This window comes from Buceros rhinoceros, unplaced genomic scaffold, assembly GCF_000710305.1.
Source record: "Buceros rhinoceros silvestris isolate BGI_N320 unplaced genomic scaffold, ASM71030v1 scaffold26252, whole genome shotgun sequence".
Lineage (NCBI taxonomy): Eukaryota > Metazoa > Chordata > Aves > Bucerotiformes > Bucerotidae > Buceros > Buceros rhinoceros.
In genome coordinates this window covers 17,275-36,072 of record NW_010399931.1, presented here as the reverse complement: position 1 = coordinate 36,072, position 18,798 = coordinate 17,275, and the positions used below count along the sequence as shown (strand labels likewise).

The window sequence follows — 18,798 nt, the reverse complement described above, 5'->3', positions numbered from 1 at the left end:
AGACATTTCCCATCCAGAGGAAGAGGCAAACGTGGTACTTGACACAAATCAAGTATAAGGGTACTAAGATAAGCAAGATGGAGATGAGCATTAAATAGCTTCACAAAAGCAGTGACTTTAAAGATTTGGAAACAGGCTAACAGGTCAAAAAGCTTGCCAGCAAGAGGAGCTGCCGCGTTGAGAGTGGCGGAGCTGGTAGGAGCGTGAAATTGGAGGGGTCAGAGAGTGCTAGGAAGAGCTGGAGAAATAAAGAGCAACGTTAAAATCTCTAAAGCACATAGTGGACCCAGGGAAGAGCCTCTCATTCACGAGCAACGGTGGAGCTGCTCAGATATGGCAATGTGTTTCTGCATGGGTCATCTGCGGGGGGAGCAAGTCAAAGCCCCATCCACAGCCAGTTGTCACCACCGAGGTCTTGGCAACGACTTGAGAGCAGGGTCATCGTTTCGGAGAAGTGAAAACAGTCAAAGATAGCACTGAAGCTGTATTGGGAGGAGAACTACTGGGCCATCAGTGATTAAAGGAAACTGTTTGGGAAGGAAGAGGAGGAAATATTCACTTTTGTATACCTGGACTACAGCTTTCAGAAGCACACTGGAGATTTGACTGGGTAGTCTCAGCTACAAAGACTATTTGAAATGAGATGTCGGAGTCTGCACAAGTAAATAACTGCAGGCACAACAGCAGAAGTACCTTGCTGCAGTGCTGAGGTAGCGTCTGCTGCTCATTTTTAATCACGATTAATTGCATGCTTAGACAAAAACTGACCTAGGGCTTTCATCATCATCTTCCAGTTCACTACCGTGTTCTGTAATCTTTGTCACAGAGAGAAATAGTGCAACAGCCTGAAGAACATCAAATCATAAGTAGCGTAGCTCGTGTAACCTGATGTGGAGTGTCTTCTGTTGTAACTACTTTCTACTCCCATTATCTCATCAATTGTTACTTACAGGCCACCAGAGAAGGGGCTTTTTTGAAGCGGGCAGTGAGACAAGAATACCGAGTTGATTTATATTATTAAGAATTACTTTGAAGGGGATTCTGAGGACTTCGTATCTCACCTGCCGTGTGCTGGGGCTAAGAAAAGGGCATCTGTCTGTAACGGTGAATGGGACTCCGCCACTCCTACAGAAACTGTCTACACTCCACACTCACACGCTATCAGACTGAGCTTGTATGTATCTGAGAAGAAGAAAAATCATACGTGTCTATCTCTACAGCTCAACACACTGTAAAGTTACTACCACAGCACAGACCGTGATGCTTTCCAGCACCTACGACCTAATTCTTACTAGCTCATAAAAAAATCCCCTCCCTGAGGGGAAAGATGATAAAACTTCATTTTGACTTTTGTGCTTTATTTCTGGTATATGAATCTTACTAGCGGAAAGTTACACTTGATAGAAAGCGTCTCATCTTTCTGTTAGATTTTTAAACTTCTGTGGGGCATCAGCAGACATCAGGTGCTATCAAAGTCATCTTCTTCTTGGTGAGAAATTAGTTCTTTCCTATGAAAGTTTTTCCTAACAGAAATTTTAAAAAGACTGTGAAAAGCAATATTTTCCCCCAGGAAAGTATTCTAAGATTATTTACCTGTCTATCTCTGAATTGAATAAGAAGAAATTTTACTGAGTTGAAATTAGTACTCTTCTACTAGGCTAGGCATTTGACTTCCAACAGTCACTAAAGGAACTGAAACTTTCCGTGGAAGACAACGTATTATTTAAGTTTGGCTTGTGTGATAGTATATTTTAGATCCCTTTGACACAAACTAGAAAGCATAACAGTGCATCAGGCTGACAAATACAAACGAAATTAGGTGTATCTTTCTTCACTCCTGAATGCCCAAGGAGTCAGTGTGTCATGGCTCAGGAGAAAGACAGAGGCAGAAATCAGAAGAACAGAAACAAGCACAAGAGAAAAGCATTTTCCAGTGGAAAGATAGGTTTGGTCTTTGTCTCTTGAAGATTTTGCTCTCTGCAGTGGCATCACACCTACACCGAACACCCACAGGAGCTCCCAGAGGACTTACCCTGCTTACAAAACTCGCATTTCGCTGTAGACAAGGTGCCTCGGAACAGCACGAGTGAAGGTCAAAGTAGGGCCCCGCTGACGCTGCGACCACATCCAAGGAAACCAACCTGCCAAATGAGAAAACGTACACCCGAGCTCCAAACTATCCTAAAACACAAAACCGCCCTCCTTCAGTCATCCGGTTTGCCCAGCTGGGGAAAGCAGAGATAAGGACAGCGCCGGAGCACCGCAGCCTCACGGGGTTTGCTACAGCTGAAATTGGGAGCAGAGAGAAACTTGCTAGACAACAAACTCTTTACTTCATAGCTGCCAAAGTGGGATGACACACACACACGCAATAATTATATACTGAAATATTACTAAAGCTGAATTGCTCAGGGATGACTTAATGGCAGCAGTGGAATATCTAAAACGATCACTGCTTGGCAGTTTACATACCGTTTTCAAAAGAAAATGGTTATACACATGCATTTGGGTTGTAAATGACAGCCCCTTATGTCATGCTTAGTTTATTACATATTATGGGACTATTCAGAAAGCACAAAGCAAAAAGCAGAAAACGATCATGCTAAGTGCTCCAGAAAGGAAACATTTTTGCTATTACTTTGAAAAAAAGTAGAAACAGTCCTAGAAAATCTTACACTTTCACAGTGATAGTGTCGGTGAAAACATGGTGGGCGTGTTTAGATCTCTCCCCGTCTATAAGAGTTTGTGATGAATGTGCACCCTTAGGGTCTGCGAGAACACGAGCAGGCGTGTCCACATGCACAGCACCGGTGGTACTGCGCCAGCTACGGGGAGCGGCGTTTTCCAGCTGTGCTAGTTTTGAGCTGTTGAGCAATGGTTAGTGCAGACCTCTGTTCTGGGACATACCACAGGTGTGACCATGAGGAGTTCTGCTCCTTTTATAGAATCTTTCCATTATCACCAGAAATAGCATGTTTAAATCTTGTATGTCTTTGCAGCGCGGCCGAAGAGATGCACGTAGAGCTGCTGGTCTTTCCCTTACTTGATTAACAGATGGAAGGTTAAGGGGAACCGCGCAGGCCAGCAACACTGGAATCTTCCTCCAGTTGTAGACAAGGGAAGGAAGAGTCAGGTTTGGGGTTTTTTTGGCAGGAGGTAGATCAAAAATTTGCAACTAAAAACATAAAATATCTCAGAATACTAAAATCTAGGACCAGGAATTTTAATCTGAAGAATACAGCTTTAAAAAATATATGAGAAACTGCAGGTAAACTCCCCCTGTTCATCAGGCAGATACCTTTAAAAACAGGCCTGCTGGGTATTGCATTTGCCTCCCGTCTCCTGTGTGAAATACCAGCAGCACCACACTGATTCTGGTAATGAATCAGCTTCCTGCGAGCAGCGTGGTGAAACGGGCCGTGCCTAGGCCGGTTCGATCTGGCATTAGGAGACCTTTGGCTGGATGTGCTGAGCACGCAGTCGGCTTCGCCTGACAAATTTATGATGATGTATTCCAAACGCTGCTCCAGCAAAGACGGTTCACGTCTTGTCAGATGACTGTGCCTGAGCTAATATATGCTACAATCTAGATTCAGCTGCTTTGATGGCCTCCTACCTGCTGGTCTAACGACCTGGAATAAGGAATGAATATTGCCATCTCATCGTGGGAGAACATCAGCTTAGTTCTCAACACAAACTGTGAGAGACTGTTTAATGGAAGTCATGCTGAGGACGGAAATGCAAAATTAGGCAAAGTTAGATTAAATCTGGGTGAAGGTTCATCTGAGGACGACTCTTGTTTAACTCCCATATCAACCACAGTAAAAAGACCACTTAAGGAATTCTTTGGCTAAGGAGAGAAAATGAGTTTGGCAGCAAGCAGTACTTTGAACTCAGAGTACCTGTATCTGGAAGTGCCCAGATCTGTGTGGTTTAGCAGAACACAGGATCTAACAGTGTGGTCTACTTATAATGTAGTGGCAATTATCCAAAGTGGAGAACTGGGACAAGCTTCAGCAAGAGAGTCAGAGCCTGCTTTCAAACCTGCCTCTGAAAAGGAGAAGACGATTGTACGAGCTGTAACCGCATGCACGGGAACTGCACCTCATCCTGCCTGTTCCGTCTTACCAGCTTCTTGCTCCATTATGAGGACAGCCTTGACTCACTAAACTGAAGTATGGCCTTCTCTGGGCAGTTGTCAATCTGGGAAATGTGAGCCCAGCCTATTTCTAGCTAATCTTCCTGAAAACAGCTAAGAACATCACGTGCCACGCATAGGTGTTGCGAGCCTGAACTGAGCTATTTTTAATGGCAGACTTAAGAGTCAGGAAATGACAGGCAGAACTACAGTAAGTCACATCTGTGCAAACATTTTCTTACAGTTTTAATCATTAGCCTGCTTAACCTTTATGCTCCCGGACCTGCTCCACCCTGAGATTTCTGGCAAGGCTAGCATTTTTCAGCAGCCATGGAGGGTTTTGCAATAGGCTCCATCAGGGCTATGCGGAGTTTTAACGCAGAATCTTACAACAGTTAAGCAGCTGCTCCAGTCCCCAACAGTCAGGAACATTAACAGCCAGGCAGGCATCTCCTATGAAGAGTTACTGGGAAACGTTAGCTTTGGATAGCCTGCGCAGTGCGAACGAGCAGCAGAAGCCCTGCTTGGCATTCATGGGTTTGTTTTTCCAGCAAGTGCTAGACCTATTAGAAGCTAAAACGAACAAGATGAAGGAACCCCAGGCAGGAAGGATTGAGCATCTGGAGATCTGCCATCTGACATCAGCGAGTCAGAGCTGCGTTTTCTGATCTGCTGATACATGACACAAGCCCAGGCAAACTTGCATTAGAAGTCACTCAGCTTTTTTGATTAATTCTGTGATTTTCAGTACCCCAACAGGCAGTCACTAAGGGGAGAAGCCAGTGGCTAAGAAGAATTTTTAACAGGTAACAGCAAGGATAATGGTAAATTGCTTATTGTCAGCATTCCGTTCCCCAAGCTCCTTAAAAATAATCCACTGCTCAAGTATTAAACCAGTATTAAACCAAGTATTAAACTGTGTGTGCCAGCTACCAGAAGCAGCCCAGTTCCCCTGAGCGTAGTGTTTAATTGATTCACAAGAGTCTTTCATGATTCTTCACTGTGGAAAAAGTGCATTTAAATCCTCTTTGTTTCTGTGGAAAAGGGTTCAGTGCTGTTGGTGTTTTGTAGGAAGAATCCACAAGATATCCCACATATAATTTTCTATTTCTCACTGTTTATTTAGGTATTCTTAGTCTGAGGGGTGAATAATAAGGAACTTTGAAGATCAGCAACAGCCTGGACTGAGTTTGTTTTTACCATGCTAACACTCTTGGACACGCACACTGTGCTACAGCCCAATTAACTAGCAACAAACATTTGCAGATTCAGAGACTGCAGATTGCAGAAATAGAAGCCCATAATCTTGGCTGCTCTTGTACATAGCTTCAACAACATTACCTCTGATACAAGGCTGTCCTCATTCCTCCACTCAAAGTTAAACTTATTCTCAGATCATATCTGCGTGCTGCTACACACATGTATGAAGAGCTTGTCACGCTGCTCCAGACAACTGAACAGCACTTGCAAATATTCAAATATTATGCTCATAAGATGGGAGATAAGAGATTGTTTTGTGCAGCAGAGCAACAGAGAAATGAATTAGCCTGCAAGTTGTTTGTCTGTCACCTAACAGGAGACAGCCTTATGGAAAATCGTACCAGGAGGCTGCTGGGATATCACTTACCAGCTGCTACAGTGCAGGGACAAGTCAGCCTCTTCAGCAATATTGTTAGGCACATTTGCATAACGTACATGCCTGGAGATTTTATTCCCCAGAGATTCCTGCCATAAAAGAACAGCAGCAGTCACAAAAGTTACTGGAGCCACATCACAAGTACATTCCCTGCAACTACGTCTCTAAGAGGCTCAGGCAAAACACAGAGGGAGTGAGCCTGGTGCACTGAAGGAACAGCGTTGTTGCTGGGACTGACAAAGTTACCCGATAGCCAGGTACCCTCATTATTTCCTATTCCCCTAAACCACATTTTCTGGACCCAATTCAAGCAGCTTTCTCAGCTCCGGTGCTGATGCCCTGTGACTCCTGCCTATCACAACGCATAACATCGCTCATGACACTCCTTGGCCTGTCTCTGCTGTTGCCTTCCTTTCTATAGCCAAGCTTAGGAACATGAACATTTATATCCTCATTTGAGTAGCAGCCAGCCCAGCAGTGCCCTGCTGAAACACACCCAGAGCTTGCAGAGGCTACTCGAATATATAAACTGAAAGAACAAAAGAGCAGAGATGAGCCTGATCCCTGTTTCAGCTTCTGCTCACTCCCCAACCTTGCCAAAAAAACAACCCTGCTTCCTTTTCTCCCTTTTAATACTCCTCCTCCTGCCAGTGGGCTCACTTCCACCTAGTCTCTCCAATTCCTGCATCTGTGGCCCCCTCCCTATGCAGGGGTGGGCTCAGTTGTGAATGAGTTAATAAATGCAGTAAAAATCCACTTCATGTAAGTGGCACCACTATGTGACTTCAGGTCGTAGTCATTCCTTCTCTTGACAAAGCTACAGGGGACTAAGCACAAAGCACTAAGCATGGGAAGAATGACTGTCCCTCTTTTGCTGCATCTGTGCTGCTGTTAGTGTCCCCTGCCACTCCTGAGGCAAAAAGTGACAGTGAAACCTGCAGAGAGCTTTGCCGGTCATCACTCCATAGATGTGCGGGGTGCTGGGTGCTCCTTGTCCCTGTCCTGTGTGTGTAGGCTGTCTGCTGCTGCTGTAGCTCACAGGCTGTGCACGGTCAGCGGGGGAGGATCACAAGGGTATGCAACCTTTCCAGGCTTCTATCTGAGGAAGAAAAAAAAACAGATTTAAGACCATGAGACAGCTGCTTTTTACTTCTATATGTTCTCACTTCCCAGTCCCCAGGAGGGTGCCACGTCTCCTGTGTGAAACAACATGCAACACTTCACTGAGGTCTTTCAAAGCACAAGCTTCGCTTGGCTGTTCTGAGCCTTGCAGTCTCAACTAGGTCAGGCTTTTCTCCAACTCCCTCAGCGTGAGTTTGTACCCTCGGTAAATCCTTGGCTGTGGTGCATAGTTCCTGGCAATGCTTAGCAGCGCAGGGGAATTGAGCAATGTGAAAATGCCTCGAGGAATACTGCGTGAAGAAAGTGTGCCCCACCTATATGCTACATTTTTTTGCTCAAGTCTGTACTGCCACAGTTTGAGTCAAGTAGTCTTTGGAGGGTGATCACCAAAACTGGGGAGGAACCTTAATGTTATCATAATTTCAGGTTGAACTAATAGTTCAGTTGTTTTAGGAACATCAAACCACCCTTTTAAAAAGATTTTTATATGCCACATCTATCTAAATTTGGGGAATAGTTTTTTCCCCTTCACCCTCCAAAGATCTGGTGAGACCTGTAAAAAATATGAAGGGAACAAAAATTCACCTGCTATAATGTCTTACACTGAGAGCTAGACTTTGCATCAACTATAGCAGCATTTGAGACCCTCACTAACTATAACGAAGTCCCTGCAGGCCCCTTCCACTTTTTGTCAAGCTCTTTCTCAGAATAAGTGGAGCAGAATTGAAGGTGAACGTCTACCAGGTGAAATAAACCCTCAGATCCTTCGGTTTCCCAGATTAAGTGAAGTAAAACCTGCAGGTCCCACGTTGCTGCAGTCAGGCTGCTGCTGGATGTACTTGCTTACACGGGCTGATGTTTGAAACTACCTGTGCTTCCAAAAGGAGTTCTTTGGGCAGACACCCATCGTATGCGCCCCACAGAAAGATCATTTTGTCAGGATATATTTTCCTTGTCTCAGTTTCAACCCATTATTCTAATAACCCCCTTTTTATTATGCAGATCGTCTGCTCTCTTTGTCAACACTTTGATTTTCTGTAATTCTGTGCTTAGCTAAGACATGGCTAACTGCTTCCGCTGGTCCTCGCTCATCAGTCTCCTGAGAACCCTCTGCCTGTTCCCAGCCCTAAACCCCTCTCTTCTGTATCCTTCTGGTAAGGAGGGACATTGTCTTCCTTGTGTCTTCCTCTGTGCCAGTCAAACTCCTGGCTGTGCCCCTCTGACTAACAGGCACTGAGGACGCGATCCTTTTTCCGTAGGTGGTTCATTATCCGCATTCTCCTTTGGAGTAAGAGGAACTGTCTGGACTAAAACTACTGTGTCAGCTTGGAAACAAATTACTTTGACTTAGTGACATGACTTAAAACTGCTCTTACTGGCCCAGTGAGTAGGACGCTTCCTTCCAGTTCAGGAAACTGGGAGTTGCCCTCACTGGCAATTCCAGGTGACATGAGTTTTCATAGCAACATTTGGGTGACTAAATAGTTGATTGTAAAGGCTGATTATAACGATGACTGAGAAGTGCCGTTCTGGATGATGAAGGCTAAAAACCTCAGTGATTCTGTAAACGTTCATGTCTCCGTGTCCACTCATTGCCTGCATTCTGAAACAGGAAGAGTTACTAAGAGTGATGCAGCATTGCCACAGCATCACAAACACACCAGAAACAAAGAAGTCCAGTGAGGTCATTTGATTTTTCCTCCTTCCCAGAGAAACAGGGTACTCCTCACCAAGGATTTTGGAGTGCTTCGTACAGTTTAACATGTGATGTAGAAGAAATTAGGTCCATACTTGCTCTGCGGAAACTATCCAGAGTCCAAAGTAATCCAAATCTGCCAAGTGTGGGTGATGGAAGGAGTCCTATAACCACATGAAGAAGACCCAGGATGTCTGTGCTGCATCTGGCAGTGTCAATTAAGACCTCTTCCTCCCTAATAAATCCAAGCCTGTTGCCTAATGGAGCAAGGAAGACTTTTAAGAAGTATTCTGCGTTTCAAGAGGATTCTCTCTAATGCACCACAATGTGTAAGCTGCTATTAAATATCCAAGTCACTGGCTGACAGTGCGTTGCTCTGAACATCAGCTTATCTGGGACTTTTAACTCAGATGGGGTTTTTTGAGTTTGGAAGATTCATGACAACACCTTCTTCAAATTGAAGTGAAATTCCTATTGATGAAGTTCTGAAAACTTGAATCATCAGAACCTGAGTCCACTGGCTTCATCCCTTACAGCTGGGGGGTGGGGTTTGTAGCCCAGCAGCACTTCCTGGGCACACGGTTTGTGGATTTTTCAGTACTGAGGACTGAGCAAAGATGCGTGACTGAGTGATGTGCCGGTGTGATATAGATGCCACAGAGCAGTGACAGGGTTAGCTGGCATTTAGCAAAGATAAATACGATTTTGCATAATGAATTTGATCAGAGGCAGCAAAGCAAGACACTGGTGTCAGAAGGAAAGGGGCTTTCCTGGGGCAAGTTAGAGGGACTGGCCAGCATCCCTGCACATGGCGTGGGGGCCCTCTTGTGGGCCCTGCCATCTTCTGTGGACCCCACTAAAAACTGCCACCAGGCTGCCTGAGAAGGGGTTAATATTAATGCTTCGTTAGGAGGAGGGCTATTGGGACTCGGTGCCCGCGCTGCAGAGGACACAAGGAGTGCACACAAACGCAGGCCGGGTGGCTCCAGGTTTTTCAGGTATGTTTTTCAACTCACTGAGAAATTGTTAGACTTGGAAAGACACAACAGTTCAGTTTACGCAGCTGACTAGACGAGCTGCATCTCAGGTTTGGCAGTGCTGTAAAATACTGAGATTGCTTTTCTACCTTTCCACTCGTTCACCAGCCCGTTTGAGTCCCCGTGAAGTGAGGCCCAGCTCAGCTCTTCGTGCTGTCTCCCATCCCACGCACATCTGCAGTCACTGCCGACTGCAGTCACTGCCCAGACAGGACTTCAACACCCTTCATTTCTTTTGCTTTTGTGCCAGTGTGGTTAGTGGGAGCTGGTCGATACACGCAGTTGTCGAACCTGATCATCTCATATTAAACCCTTAGTGTGGACACAAATTAATGTGACTGATAACTGTGAGGGGACAGATTCTTACCAAGCCTCAAGGAATAGCATGGGAAGGACGTGCTGTTTCTAACCATGTTCCATGTGAAATAATTATGCAAACTTCAAACTAAAAAACTCCCCAAGCACTCAAGACATGGATTCTGCAAGACCATGCCTGTCTGCCAAGGTGAGTAGAACCTCCACAAAACAACCCAAGTAAAGATAATTTATTGCAAAGCCATGCTGGTCCTCAGCCAGTGGTGGTCTAGCAGAAGGGATGGAAAGGTGCTGGTCCTAGCAAAGGTACTTTTAAAATACAAACACTCCCTGATAAGCCACCTCTCTTCCCTGGGGGTTACTTGCAGCCCTCCACCATGAGAGCAAGTCTTTGTGCTCTGTCCCCCATGGGCATCCCACCCAGTCTGCCTGAGCACAGACACACCTTCATTTCCAAAGGCAGTTCTGTGCAGCTAGGTGGAGGGATGGTGACGTGAACTGTGGCAAACAGAGCCCTGGGCAGCTGAGTCTGAATGTGCGCGAAGCTGTACCTTCCATCTGCAGGAAACAAATTTCTGCCCATTGCAGTAACCGAGTGATGATATAGCTGGAAATTCTGAGAGGTTAGTAGTAACTCACTCTAGAAGTGGGGTCATTTTGTTTGCTTCCCAAGGAAGACAAAGGGATTTAAAAAATGCAACCCAAAACCCCACCAGCACCATCCACACCATCAGTTGTTAAAAAAGTAAATGCCCTGTACTTGTGACTCTGAATTTCAGCATTTCAGTGTTTTATTCAGAAGTCCCCTGCAGTCTTTGTAGCCTTGTTGGAGCAGAAGGGGACAGGAAGGCAGAGGTCTCTGTTCTGTTCAGGTTCCCCAGGGCAGCTGATCAATCTTTCCGGATAGGTACTTGATGTACATCAAGGTGGAACTTACGAAACGGATGAGGTCTCTGCCCAGGCTGGGAATTATGAGCAACGGATCCCTCAACAGGAAATACAGAAATTTCATGAATGCTTTCCAGCTATATCCTGCTGCTGGTGTGCTTTCAAGCGGAGATATGCTCCTGCACACAAAGGCATGGAGACTATCAACTATGTTTTTCTGGTCAGCCCCTCTCTACACTTAATCTTAATAGTTTTAATTATAAATGATTTCACTGTCTCAGTCTATTTTGTCTAATTACTTGTTTTGCATGTGGACTGTCTTGCCATGTTCGGCGTGGAGCATAATGAAGTCTTGAGTGGAACCTGCTACCAAGCATTTAGATACACCTTTGTAATGGTATGAAGTTGAACACGCCTACTTTAAACATTTTTTGTGGTTTCCCTGTCCAGACCCAAAGCTTGATGGGTTTAAATTTCAGTTTTTTCCAAGCAATTCTTTCAAATCCTTTGGCAAGTTTCTCTGGTTATACCCTACAAACTCTACGAAAATAAAAATACATTTGTCCTGAATGTTGTTAATAAAAAAACCTAGAATTACTAGTCCTCTAGATGGTGCTACTATTTCAAATAAAGCAGCTGGATTCTTGAAGGATTTTTGGAAATGCATTGCTGCAGTAGCCTATGAGAAAGGAGCACTGTGAGAAATCCTGACCCCAGTAAAAAAACTGATGTCAAACAACCCAAGATGACTTCTAACAGTGAAGGGCAGTCTGCATGTAAATATACTAATTGCTTCTCTTTAAGAGTAGTGACTGCCTCAGTATCCCACTAATGCAGAAAAATAATAGGATGGATTGATTAATATTGATGAAAACTATCTTTCAAAGGCTAGCTCAATTTTCTATGTCTTTGATTTCCAATTTTCCCAATAACTTGCAACTGACCTCTCCAACATACCACTTTTCAACTGCAGTGACTCTCACGGACATTCTCTGCCCACAGTCTCCGGAAGTGCCACAGGCCAAGCACGACGGGCTCTCCCTGGCAAAGGCTGTGTGCTCCAGCCCAACTTCACAGAGCGCTTTAGCACAGCTGAACTTCAAATGCCACCACAGAAACAGTGCGCGTGCTCGAACGGAAACCTGTGGTTCAGACCGTCCTGGCTGAAGGATACCTGTACACAGACACTGTACTTGTGCAGCAAAGGCTGTGAAGTGCTTTAGCGATACATAGCAAGGAAAGAAGGTGGAACCATTTACCTTTTCTTGCCCAACAGGCCTGCACAGGCTCAGCACTGAAATATTGGGCCAGCTGTCTATAAGACAAATTTCCTTATCCTTAGCTCCTTTCTGTTCAAGAGGAGGCCAAAGTTCCTCCTATTCCTTCCTCTCTTTCCAGGGCTCCTGTCTGCAGTTTTGGACATCTCCCTATTTTCTCTCTCAGATATTTTCCTGATTCAGTTTGTAATCCAGCCAGATGGATTTGCAGCACCAGATTTCTTTCCTCCTGTTGTTGCTGTCAAAGTCAAGAACAAAAACTTTCTGATTTCAGGATTACTCTTGTTATACATTATTATACATCTGACCTTTGAAACATATATTCTCTATAATCACTATCTCTTACTTTGTGCAAAGTTCATCTGTTATCTAAATAAATGTCAAATTTGGGATTCTTGTTAAGCTTTTAGCCTCAGTAACAAGAACTCTGAATTCTGGAGTTTACTCAGACAGTGTAAGAGAAACATTTAGTTCATCGATTTTGACTATTCAACCTTTAAAATTCCACAGAGCATATTTGTTCTTGTGTTACGAAAAAAGAATAACAACATCTCTAGATCATTCATTATTTTGTATTCTTTCCCTGTGTCCCCATTTATTTATCTGCTTTCCAAGAAACTTTCCCCACAGAACATCTCTCTGGGCTCTTGGTGATTTTTACTATTTTACCAGTCCTCTTCCCATTTCATAATGGTTTGGCCGGTTAGTTTTTGAGGCTGTAAAGCCACAAAATCAGGACTTGTAGCTACTCACAAAAACACTTCTTAAAAGAAAGAGAAACTAAAAGCAGACTGAAGGTATGTCAGGGTGTTGAGTGATTACAGCTCTTCTACAGGCGCTTTTGGTATTTTCCTAGTCCCTGCAGAACATCCCCCATCACTGGCCACTTGCACCACCCTGCAAAACCTAGCGCAGCTCCTGTTCGCTAGGAATGCACATGTCAGCTCGGGTCTCAGAAATGCATGAGAGCACTTCCAAAGAGTAGAAGACATAGAGAAAGGCTGGGAAAAAATCTGGGTACCTTACAGACAGCTCTGAAGTGTGGGAAATTCTCAAGGTATTTATTTATAAAACAAAACAGAAAAAGGACTATGGGAACTGTTTCCAACACTTCCTGAGACAGCCTAGATGCAAACATCTAGCCAAGTAAATATAAAGCAGGTAGTATAGACAGTTTCTTGCAGCTTTATATGAAAAATAACCATAAAAACATGAGCTTAAACAACAAGTAGTTTATTTAACACACTTAATGAATCCTCGCACACAGTAATTATTTCCTAAGTCCTCTGACCTTTTTTCCAAAAATCCCTGTTCTTATGCATGAAGTGCTTTAATTGCCCTGCTTTATGAGGACCAACATAGGCAACTAGAATTAACCTTCTTCTTAAAAATAAATCAAGATTAGACTGACTTTGGAAGCGACTCCTTCAACGTCTCACAATCTTCTGGCTCATAATAAGGTTCCAAAATAGGTTTTAATTTGACTTCTTCGGGCAGTTTTTGAGTCTCTTCTCTCCTGCTTCCATCTCTTAAAAGTGGAACCAACGTTTTCCAGTTTTTCCCTGAAACTAAAAAGGAAAAGAATGGTTAATATTTTCCCCTCCACAGAAAAAAAAGAAAATATACAAGTGGTTTAAACAGGAAGCTGCTGAAAGAATAAAAAAGCAGGAAGAAAGGCCTTTCTGGTTCTCCTCCCCATACTGTTCCCTGAGTTTTCCATATTTCAGCTGGCAAGTACAGCAGAGACAGATCGTACAGTTAAGTACTTCTGTGCTGGATGCCAGGCTCCAAACTATGGGGTGTAAGGCCTCCAGAGCGGCTCCTTGGCTATCTGGCTGCCATCAAACACGTCCCATCTCCGCAGGATTTCCACATTATTGTCTGCCTTGTAAACTCTAGCCAGAATGATGAATCTACGGGGTTTCTGTTCCAGAGAGTAAAACTGCTGTGAATAATGAGCCCACTTAATCCTTTACATTTTGTACTACTGGAAATGTCGTTAACTTCGCTACTGCCATCATCATTAAGTGTATAAACTGCCCTCTAGCAAAAGCAGCAATCGATGCTGCTTCCATCACTAGTGTGTAGCCCATACAACGATTTAGGTCCTGAAACCCTCACCTCTGCCACGCTTAATAGAGTAACTGGGATTTCGTCTGAGGTCCCCAGAGTACCCAGGGTCTTCATTGATTATGCCCAGATTAGTATTCCACGTGGACCAGTTAACTTCATCAACCCTGGGGAGAGAACAACAAAACCAATGTCCAATTCTGAGGATCATCAGACAACTCCAGGATGACTTTATATCACACGCTGCCACCTCTCGAGCCCCTGATCTGACCCAGAAAGCAGATCAAACTGACTGCTGCAGACAGAGTGTGCTACTTTGCACATTGCTCCCAAGGGAAAGTTCTGCTTCCCTTTACCAGATACCTTAACGTTGTTTGATATAAAAGATAGATCATTTGACATACAACCAGGTTACCTAAAGCACCATCTGTAATCATCTTGGCCGTCAGGTGTGACCCCCACCAGGACTTTCTTCCCAGACCGGAACGAGCGCCTCAAGCAGTTCAAGTAGCTGTTTTCAATATCCAAGATCGTGATGGCTCTCTACCAGGTAAAAGAAAGCAGACCACTCAGCAGCTGCTATTTCAAGTCATACAAATCCTGAATTCTGCCTTTGTTTTAAAACCCTTGAGCTTCTGCCAGTCACCATCTTAAAGCAGGCATTGTAACCGTCTCTGAAGCATTGCTCTCTGTTAATATGCCATTACAAATGCTGAACTAGAGCCCCGTGGTTAGAACTACAAAGTTCCCTTTCTTACCACAAACAAAAACTGATGTGCCTTTGAGATTCTGGTAAAGACTGTTTTTCCCCTTGCATAATCTCTGTCTTCATAGCCTGATTGGGATTATCCATCATCAAAAGCCCATATAATTCTGTCTAATTACAAAAGTATGTCTTAAATTCTGCACATCTGTGGAACACTGGCAACATCTGCTCAGACAAAACATCAGAAGTGCATGGAAAAGGAACTAAGATACTTGTTTAGGGATGGTTCAGGGGATCAGAAAAGAGCAGTGACCTCTTATTTAGAAACAAGTCAGTTCTGAAAGATTCTCTCTGAAATTTCTTACAATTCCCCACACCCTCTTGCTCTGATAGCAGCCTCACAGAACCAACGTACCTGGAGTTTCCAGATGCTCTTGCTCTCCTGTGCAATTTTGCTCACAGTTTCCCCCATCAGTGCAATAAGCATGTTGAGCAGGAGGATGTATGTAAGGATGACGTAGAGAACCAAAAGGATGACAAACACTGACTTGAACCTGTAGTTCTCTGTGAACTCCAGGTCCCCCATCCCAATAGTGAACTTGAAAAGCTCCAAGCAGGTGTAATACAGACTATTGTAGGAGGTGCGGACTCGTTTCACATGGCAGCATCGGGTATGGTCAGGGCTATGTGTGTCTTGCCCCTCGTTGTCATCTTCAATTAAAGTCACCACAGCTGTTGCAAAAGAGGAGTCACATATGCAAGATGAAAATAAGATTTGGGATCGTAATTCCACTGCAAGCAATGAAAATGAACATAAAGGTAAGACACGTTATCTTCATGGTGCACTGTCCCCAGTGAAATTGCTCTATGAAATATTCCCTGTAACTGACACCCTCTCAGAGGGTGATGTCTCAGTTTTATCGATACAGAACAGGACGACCGTTTTTCCAGTCAGCTTTGCAAAGTAGTTTGAGACCCAGGGATGAAAAGTTGTCTGAAATTACTAAAAATAATTGTTATTTCTCGTTGTTTTATTATTTATTGTTAATTTGTTAGGTTTTAGTTGGAAACAAGTCTAAGCCACTTGAAAAATAAAGATTCTTCAAGATAACAAGAAGTAACTCCAAGTATGATATTACCTGTAGAAAATCCCAAGAGGAATACGAGATAGACAAACATGAAGCGACATAAATCTCTAAGGATCATCTGTAACATGGAAACAGAGTGTTTTTACATTGCTAGAACTTGGAATATAAGCTGCAACAAAACCTGGTACAAAAGACTGCTTCAGCCCAAGGCGGCAGTTGCTGTCAACTGGCTGTTCACGCATGCAACTGTTGTTTATCCTCCTGAGATAATAAACTTCAATACAGAAAACGTTCTTCTCTGTTATTGGTACAACAGTTTACACCTATGTAAGACATACGCATGCCAAACAGTTTCATCGTTGTGAGTGCAAACCCCATTAAGACAGTCGCATCTTCCTTCCCCTGTCAGGCTAACTCTCTACGTCACGTAGAGGGGTTCATTAGCCAGCTACTGCCTCTTAGCTCGTTGCTGTGCTTGGTACCAGTTAAACTATACCTGAAGAAATTCCCAGCTGGTCGAAAGCTCTACCATTTCACAGCAGACCAGTCTGCACTGTTCTCAGTCTACTTTCATCCATGCCCATCCAAATGTGGGCATTAACAATAATAATATCAAGACTGTTATAAAATGTATGGATGAGGAACAGGAGGTTTTTCTTCATAACGTGAATTGTATCATTTCACTCAGACAATAATGGCCTAGCAGAGTGATACGAGATTTCCCAGTGGCGTCATGGAGGTAGATACGGCAACTTCTCTCCCATAAACGGGGCTCGAGGCAGCAGTGTTCTGATCTGAGCGCTCTGTTGGCCTCATCACCCACTCACTGGACTGACCTTGGCAATCATGACAGAGTAAATGCCCATCTGCTGGAAGCCACGGGTGTAGTACAGCATGTTAGCCCAGCCCAGCGCCAAGGAGAAGACCATGGAAGCCACGTACAGTTCCTGGCCACAGAAGTACAGCACCACAGAGCTCAGCAGGAGCAAGGAGTGAACGAAGCTGAAAGACAAGAGTGGTCTGAATGCAGAGTGCTGAGTTGGCCACAGGTGGTGGGAACACGAGGAACAGAGCAGAATGAGGGATTCTCCAAACGCAAAGGAGCCTTGGCAGACAGCTGCTCTATTCCCTTCATTCTTTCCCTTCTCAAATCCTACAGTTCCTTTTGCAAACTCCTCTGTTTCCCCACTTACAAACTCCTGTAGTCTCACCCCTGCTCTTCCTTGTGACTGGAGGGAAGAAAACTCCATGAAAACACTAATTTCTTCAGCACTCCCTCTCCTTCCACAGACCTGTGAAACTACTCTGTTTAGCTGCACTCCAGATGGGAAGAGAAGGGGCCCAAATACCCAAACTGCAGAGAGGCAAAGCTCCCTTTAGGACCAGGAGGATTTCTGCACATCTAGACACTTAATTTGCTTTACCTCCAAAGATTACTGATCCAGACCCATGCGTTCAAGTGCTGCGATATCCACTGGCAAATATTTTGTAAGGACTCAGAAAATTATAGCAAAGCATCTACCTATTACAAGTGGCTTCAGCCAAAGCCACAGAGCTCACAACTCATCTGTTTCACACTGAAGTGCAATCAAAGATACCAGAACTTACAAAAGAACCTCACTGTAGCTGTCAACTATCAGTGACTTGAATGACGGGCGTCTCTGCATGAAATACTGTATCTGGAAAAAAAAAAAAGAGAATGAAGACCAGGTTTTCATCCAAGGAGGGGTTAAATACCCCATGTGAATGCATTAATTAAGCACTAATACCTATACCAGGCAGCTGGTACATACAAAACATCTCACAAGAGCTCAAAAATACTGGCACAAGATCTAGGAAGGACTCTTCCAGTAACACTTGATTTCTTTTACGTGTGGTGTCTCTGTTGAAGACAACAGCCTCTTCAGTCACTGCTCTGAGGACCTGTGATTGACTGTACCCTCTCCATTGGCTTCCACGAGGAACCAGGGTGTCCTGGGTTCAACATGGAGGAACCGGATGCTCCCATGTTGTCCAGCTTTTTTCTTCCCAGAGAGCTCGGGGTTGGGTTCAACATGGAGGAACCGGATGCTCCCATGTTGTCCAGCTTTCTTCTTCCCAGAGAGCTGTGGTTCTCCCAGGCTTCCGGGAAGAAGGACTATGCCTCCCTGAATGAAGTCATAAAAGGGGGTGTGCGAGAAGACTCGACGCCACTTTGCCATCTTGCTTCTCCCCCTCTCTGCTCTATCTGCCCTCCTCTCTATGTCGTCCGCGGCTCCTATCAGATATGCCGTGGAGGACTCCTGTAGCTTACGCCCTTGGACTGGAGAGCCAAAACTAGTCCGTCGCATCCTTTCGGTACGGGGGAAACAGCCCCCCTTCTCAAACCGCGACACAGGGGGATTTCAAACTGAGAGATGTAATCTTTAACAGAGGCCTGGCTGTTTGCACTGCCCCACTCCTGAGCTTTGGCCAGGCTAATTGTCAAGATGCCCACTGACTTCCAAGGATAATCTTTTCATACACAATAGACAAAACTGTGTCCTAGCCTGTGGGCTCATGAGGAACCTCAGAACCCCTAATCAGGCCAAGGAAAAGGATTTGTAGCTCTTGACTAAAAAACAAGGATTACCTTAGCAGCCAATGCTAATGAACAGGAAAGGCACATCTGATTCTCTCCTACACCTACCCAAAGAGCAAAATGAGAAGTTTTAAATATCTTACCCCTCTGAAAAAAAAGTAGAGACCTCCCAGTGCACTCAGGATCTCTCCAGTCACACGAAAATATTCCCCAGTGCTGTGACCAAACGTGAAGGGAGGCTGTGTAAGACAGCAAGAGAGACACG

At 44.4% G+C, this 18,798-nt stretch overlaps 1 protein-coding gene across 2 annotated transcripts in view; it reads right to left on the bottom strand.

Annotated features, from left to right (window-relative positions):
• Nucleotides 1–12,854: 12,854 nt before the first annotated feature.
• The window catches only part of TRPV1 (transient receptor potential cation channel, subfamily V, member 1), a 10,206-nt gene continuing 4,262 nt past the window's right edge, over nt 12,855–18,798 (bottom strand). Inside the window, exons 8-16 of one of the 2 annotated variants that reach the window (XM_010131678.1) lie at nt 18,677–18,772; nt 17,582–17,652; nt 16,810–16,975; nt 16,025–16,091; nt 15,301–15,617; nt 14,595–14,722; nt 14,231–14,346; nt 13,519–13,677; nt 12,855–12,883 (exon numbers count right to left, since the gene is read on the bottom strand). In XM_010131678.1, the coding sequence (XP_010129980.1) occupies nt 12,855–12,883; nt 13,519–13,677; nt 14,231–14,346; nt 14,595–14,722; nt 15,301–15,617; nt 16,025–16,091; nt 16,810–16,975; nt 17,582–17,652; nt 18,677–18,772 (1,149 nt within the window). Of the gene's footprint in view, nt 12,884–13,413; nt 13,678–14,230; nt 14,347–14,594; nt 14,723–15,300; nt 15,618–16,024; nt 16,092–16,809; nt 16,976–17,581; nt 17,653–18,676; nt 18,773–18,798 lie in introns of those variants that run through there. The other variant, XM_010131679.1, reaches the window with a different exon arrangement.